This window comes from Temnothorax nylanderi, unplaced genomic scaffold (assembly GCF_030848795.1).
Source record: "Temnothorax nylanderi isolate EJ_2023f unplaced genomic scaffold, tnyl_v1.0 TNYL_tig0619_pilon, whole genome shotgun sequence".
Classification (NCBI taxonomy): domain Eukaryota; kingdom Metazoa; phylum Arthropoda; class Insecta; order Hymenoptera; family Formicidae; genus Temnothorax; species Temnothorax nylanderi.
The window spans coordinates 7545-13617 of record NW_027249681.1 but is presented as its reverse complement, the minus strand read 5'-3'; the positions used below and the strand labels follow the sequence as shown (position 1 = coordinate 13617).

The following is a 6073-nucleotide window of genomic DNA, read 5'->3' as shown; positions in this document are numbered from 1 at the left end:
CATATATATGTCTTTGTTTATCCTTTACATTAGACCTTGGAAATATATATACGTGCATTGTGTCAACAATATCTTTGTGTTATTACACTAAACTTATAATCAACATGTTGTCTTTTAATTTTAATTTTGCTTGGAGTGTCTATGTATATATATTTTTGCAAATTTAAAATATTGTATTATTTTATATAATATATAAAAATTTAATTGCCTTTTAAGAATTGAGTCGTTCTTCTCGTACTATGAAGAGCTGTGCACAAAAGAGCATAGATGGGAAAGAAGCATATAAATTTTTGGCAAAGTAACAGCACATATATATTGTTACGCTCGACACGCGTTTGCCGCACTCGCTCAGTCACCGCACTCGCAAACGCGCCGCGCTTCCCCGTCACCGGGAATAAAGATACTCTCTGTTATATAAAAGAACGGATTTATTGCTCTAATACAACAGGACACGTCTGTCCAGTTCGAGATCCAGAGCGTAAATCTGACGACCGGCTGTTAGTAAACAGCGTCGTCAAGCAACCCGTTGTCCGGTTGCGATATTCTTCTGCCGCCCAGGCGTCTAACGGGCGATACGGCACGAGCGCACAGCGAGCGGCACCGAATAGTTAACTTGCCCTCCTCGAGCTGCTGCTCCGAGTCAACGGACCCTATTCCTTCTTGGTCCCTGGTAGCCGCACTCCAGGTCTCCAACCGCCCCTCTTCTGGAGAGAGCTGGTCAGGCTCCCCCCTCTGACGGTCCCAGGACGACCCCGCAGGAGCTCCACTCTTCTCCCGGTGTGGTCTCTCTCGCTGCCGTCCTCCTCCGCTGCCGTTCCTCTAAATCTTCGGACAAGGGGGGGGGAAATCTACTTTCTGTGGACCCAACGCCCCGCAGGGCTCCCCAAGTCCCCGCCCGGCATTTGCCCTACGGCCTACGGGAAAACCATAGATCAAAAAAACCGTGGGCAAGCGGTCTTCTTAAAAAAAAAACTTCTTCGAGAAGTCTTCGGCCGATGTTCCGCCGCGGTAACCACATCAATCCGCATACCGCCGACTCCTCGTAGGAAAACAAATATTATGCGCAGCAAACAAGGAACTAAACGTTTGAAAATTTAAAACGAAATTATAACACGTTGCATTAAAATTCTTTATTACAAATACATTTTTATTAACATTTCTGCTGAGTTCGACTAAGCCGAGTTTCCCTTTTCCTCGGGACATTCGGAACGGAAATGCCCGGTCTTTCCGCATGTCCAACATTCTCCGCGGCCAGCGCTAAATTTCCCCTTTCCCTTTTGTCCCTTAATCTCTCCCGCCTCCTTTTTTTCATTATTTGAAAGATCCTTTTGCTCCCCCTGAATTATTTTTAACGCTTTGGCCCTCTCTACGGCCTGATACAAGGAGGTTATCCCCTCCATCTGTAATGTTCGTCGGATAAAATAATCCGAGACGGCCGTCACAAATTGCGAACAAGCGACTTTATCTCGTATCTCATAAGGGCACTCGGGGTATGCAAGGCGAGATAAACGCTCGATATCGGAGCCAAGAGCGGCTAGATCCTCCCCAAATTTCTGTTTACGATTCGTCAGCGCGGAATAACAGTTTTGAGAAGAGTACCCTTCCCCGAATCGCAACTCGAGCTTCGTCCTAAGCTCCGCAAAGCTCAACCGCTCGACGCATCCTGCACTGTTTCGAGAATCGAGTGCGCCCTTCCCCTCAAACTTGAGGCTAACGTGACAATTTTCGTCGCGTCGTCCCAGCGATTCGCCCGCGCGATCAAACTAAGTTGAGAAAAATATTTCTGTAACGGAGTCGTCCCATCGTACGTATCAGGCTTAAGCTTGTAACCAAGCCTGTCACTCGCGTCCGCGGCACTTTCACTCGCGTGCACGACACTTTCAGCCCGCGCTGCTCAGGGCTGCGATCCCCTCGAGTGCGACCCACTCTTCTGCTACGACTATTCTTCTGCCGCCCAGGCGTATAACAGGCGATACGGCACGAGCGCACAGCGAGCGCACAGCACGGGCGTAACAATATATTTATAGATGATGCACACAGTTTCCTGTAACAGAAAGATAATATAAGTTCAGAGCGAAGTAGAAATGGCAGCATATATGTATTACTAATAATGTAATTATTGATAAAATGTTGCTAATTTACAAGTTAAAATATTTGACAAATATTACTCTAACAAAAGCATTTTATTTAGCTAATTTGATGAGAAAAATGTAAAAATAAAAATCAAAATTATAGGAAATTATACATAAAGCATTGTGAAAGGCAAGAGTACGCGTGTACATTTTAGAGCTTGGAATACCTGGGCATCCAGGTACCCGCCCGCTCGTCCGTTACCTGTTGCATACAGATATAAATCCGTTCCGCGGCTACCCGGATAATTCGGATATCTGTACGATGCAGGTACTCATACAATGCGGGTACTCGTACAATGCGGGTACTAGAATTATCTCTGGGTACCGCGGAACCGATTCATATCTGTATACAACGGATAACGGGCAAGCGGGCGGGTACCCGGATACCTGGGTACCAAGATACTTGGGTATCCGGTTCTTTTTTTTTTTATTTAAGATAATGATTCCCTTCTCGGGATACATGGCGTTTTACAGGGACGTACCCAACCCTTTACATATACCCGTAAAATTTTAATCAAAACCTGGCCTTTGTACGGCCTTACAATACTGCAGTTCTCTCTCCCTCCTCATTCCGATGATTTTTAGCATCCATTCCACTCTTTCTCCTCCTTCCGACATTATTGTTAATTCCGATATACCCATTTCCTTGGTTTCTGTACATTCCGTCAGAATATGTTTCCAGGTTTCCTCTTTCTCTCCACATAATCTGCATTCTCTTTTACTGTCCTCCTCCCAATATTTATCTCCTCTCCATTCGTTGCAGCATCTGAATCTGGCTAGGGTCTTCAGTCTTTTTCCTTTTCCTTTTTGGCCCAAGTATTTCGCTCTTCCTGCTCCCCTCCACTTTTTGTATTCTTTCGCTGAGACTGACTCTTCTATTTTATTTTCCCTTTCCTCCAGCTGCTTTCCTTTATACTTTTCCATCCATTCTTCCACTGTATTCATTCCTTTGTCTTCCTTAGCTTCTCTTTCCCACCGGCTCGTTCCTCCTGCTTCATATAGTTCTTTCATTCTTTTGCCCCAGTTTGTACTTTTCCACTCTATCTTATCCATTTCTCTTCTGCACTCTTTTAGTATCACGCTTTCTGACTCGTTCTTTATTCTGTCTTGGTACCTTATCGCTCTCCCTCCCGCTTCTAGGCTTATCTTCTCTATGGCTGTCTCCTCTCTAACTATGTATCCTGGAGTACACCTGTCCAATCCAAGAATCCATCTTACGTACCTTTCTTGTAGTGCCTCGACTTCTTTCCATTCTCTCCATCCCCATACTTCTACTCCATACAACATGATGCTTTTCACCATAACATTGAACATCATAATTCTTCTGTCAAAGTCTCCTCCAAATTTCCTCTCTCCTATTCCCCATATCTGTGTTATGGCTGCTGCTGCTGCTCTTTTAACTACGTCCTTTATATGTGCATCGTCCTTGTTATTCTTCTTAAACGTGAAACCCAAGTACTTAAATTCTCTTACTTCTTCTAGTTCTTCATTCTTCCATTTCCACTTTCTTTCTTGACTTCTTTCCTTTTTGCAGAAAACTAGTATCTTAGACTTACCCGCATTTAGGGTTAATCTCTTTCCTTCGAGGTATTTTTCCAGAGTTTTCAACATTCTCTTCATGTCCTTCTCAGACTCCGCCATCATTGCCAGGTCGTCTGGATATGCGAGTGTAAATATTTTCATTCTGCCGATTACAACTCCTCCGACTTGTCTCTTCTTCAAAAATTCCTCCACATCTGCCAAATATAATATAAAGAGTAGTGGGCTTAGGGGGCAGCCTTGTCTTAGTCCCCTCTCTGTCCAGAATCTTTCCGTTACCTTGTTTCCTGCTATCACTCTAGTCGTAGTCTCCTTATATATATCTTTTAGCCTTTTTATTAGTCTTTCACTAATTCCTTGTTCTTTCATGTTCTTCCAAAGCAACTCCCGATCTACCTTGTCGAAAGCCGCCTTTACATCTGCAAAAAATACATATAGCTTTCCCTTCTTTCTTGCTAGCACCTTCTCCGCTGCTGTTTTCAATGCATATATATTATCTATGCAGCTTCTTCCTTTTCTAAAACCTGCTTATGTTTCCGGTAATATTTTAAGCCGTCTTGCTTTCTCTCTTAACCTTCCTTCCAGAATTATCGCGTATATTTTGTATGCTGTGTCCAGAAGTGAGATCCCTCGATAGTTTCCTGTTTCCTTTTTGCTACCCTTTTTATGTATTGGGTATATTCTTCCCTCTTTCCATCCACTTGAAATCTCTCCTCCTTGCCATATTTTTTGTAAAATTTCTCTTAATTTTCCCTTTGTTTCCTTGTTCGCATTATAGCCAAGCTTCATTTTTTATACCGTCTTCTCCCGCTGCTTTCTTCTTCTTTAATCTCGCTATTGCTCTGCCTACTTCCTCCTCTGTTATATCATCGGTACTTTCCTCTATACTTCCTTTTAATACTTCCTCTTGCTGCTCTTTTGGTTCTTTGTTTTTCTCTCTTGTATCTCTTCCCTCTAGTAATTCCATAAAGTGTCTTTTCCATTGTTCTTCTCCGATGCTATTATCCGGCTTCTCTCTTCCTCCTCTCTCCTTCTTTATGTACTTCCAAATTTCCGTTTCATTGGTTATTTCCATTATCTTTTTCTGCTCCCTTTCCCTCTCTTCTCTCTGTTTCTTTCCGCACAACTTGTTGTGTTTTTGTCTCTCTTCTGTATAGCTCCTTCTTTCAATTCCTCCTCTCTTCATTTGCCTTAACACTCGGTTCAATCTTTTTCTGCTTGCTCTGCATTCTTTGTCCCACCACTTCTTCTCTCCTATCTTGGTCTTTTTAACCCGGATGACTCTTTTACACACTGCTTTTCTAACTTCCTCGACCAACTCATCCCATTCCTCTTGAATACCTTCCTTTTCTGCTTTTCTTTCTTCTTTGTAAGAAGTTGCTCCCTCTTCTGACCAGTCTACTACCTCTTTCTCTTCCTCTTTCTCTTTCTCTTTCTCTTTCTCTGTTTCTTGTTCTATTTCCGCTTCTGCGGTTGTCTGTAGTATTAATTCCAACGGCATATGGTCTGATTCGGTCCTTTCTCCTACTTTGAATTCATCTATTACGTCCCAAGCTTCTGCGTTGCAAATTGCATAATCTATTACCGAGCTTCCTAGTGTTCCTACAAACGTCCATTCTCCTTGCTCGTCACCTTCTATATTTCCATTCAGTAATCCAAGTCCCATTTTCTCTACTGTCTCTATAAGTTCAACTCCCTGTCTGTTTTCAGTTTTATCCTTCGACTTCCTTATTCTATCCTCTTCTTCTCCATTCCACAAAATCCCGCCTTTTTCGGCTGTTCGGGCGTTGAAATCACCTCCTATTATTGTTTTCTTGTGACCTTCCTTTTCTATTAATTCCTCCATCTCTTCCAAGAGAGCTTTCTTTCCCTCTCTGTTGTATATTGATATAATCCTCCATTTTTCCTTCCCGATTTGCGCATCACAGCTGATTATCCCTTGGCTGTCCTTTTGTACGCTTTCTTTCTCGATTGCTTTCCTTATTCCGGTTATTATGCCTCCAGATCCTCTGCCTTTCTTTTTATCTCTCTTTGCATATTGTATTTCCCAGTTAAAGTCCGTTGGCAACAGATACTCTATCTTCTTCCACCCTTTCTCTTCTATCCAGGTTTCTGTGAGGTTGACTATGTCAAACTTTTTTAAGTAGTCCCAGAAATCTCTATCTTTCCTTGATAGTCCAGCCACATTCCAAAACATTATACTTATTTTCCTCTTACCTTCCTTGTATTCATTGTTTTTATTCTGTGTCCTCTTGACCTTCTCTACTCCGTTCCCATGCCATCCTCTTCGCCTTTTCCGCCGGCCTCCGATTGGAAAAACGTCTGCAATTCCAACTCTGCTTTGGCCTCATTCCATCTGTACCATTTATTTTCTATTTTTAACTTCCAATATCTAATTACCA

General features: G+C 42.7%; 1 protein-coding gene across 1 annotated transcript; it reads right to left on the bottom strand.

Moving 5' to 3' along the window:
- Nucleotides 1-1105: 1105 nt before the first annotated feature.
- Nucleotides 1106-5868, bottom strand: LOC139784385 (uncharacterized). Its single transcript, XM_071723554.1, has 2 exons — nucleotides 3247-5868; nucleotides 1106-3124 (listed from the first exon to the last, which is right to left on the bottom strand). Exon 1 carries the CDS (start codon nucleotides 5866-5868, stop codon nucleotides 4444-4446), a length of 1425 nt encoding a protein of 474 aa, XP_071579655.1. The 3' UTR covers nucleotides 1106-3124; nucleotides 3247-4443.
- Between the last annotated feature and the right edge of the window lie 205 nt (nucleotides 5869-6073).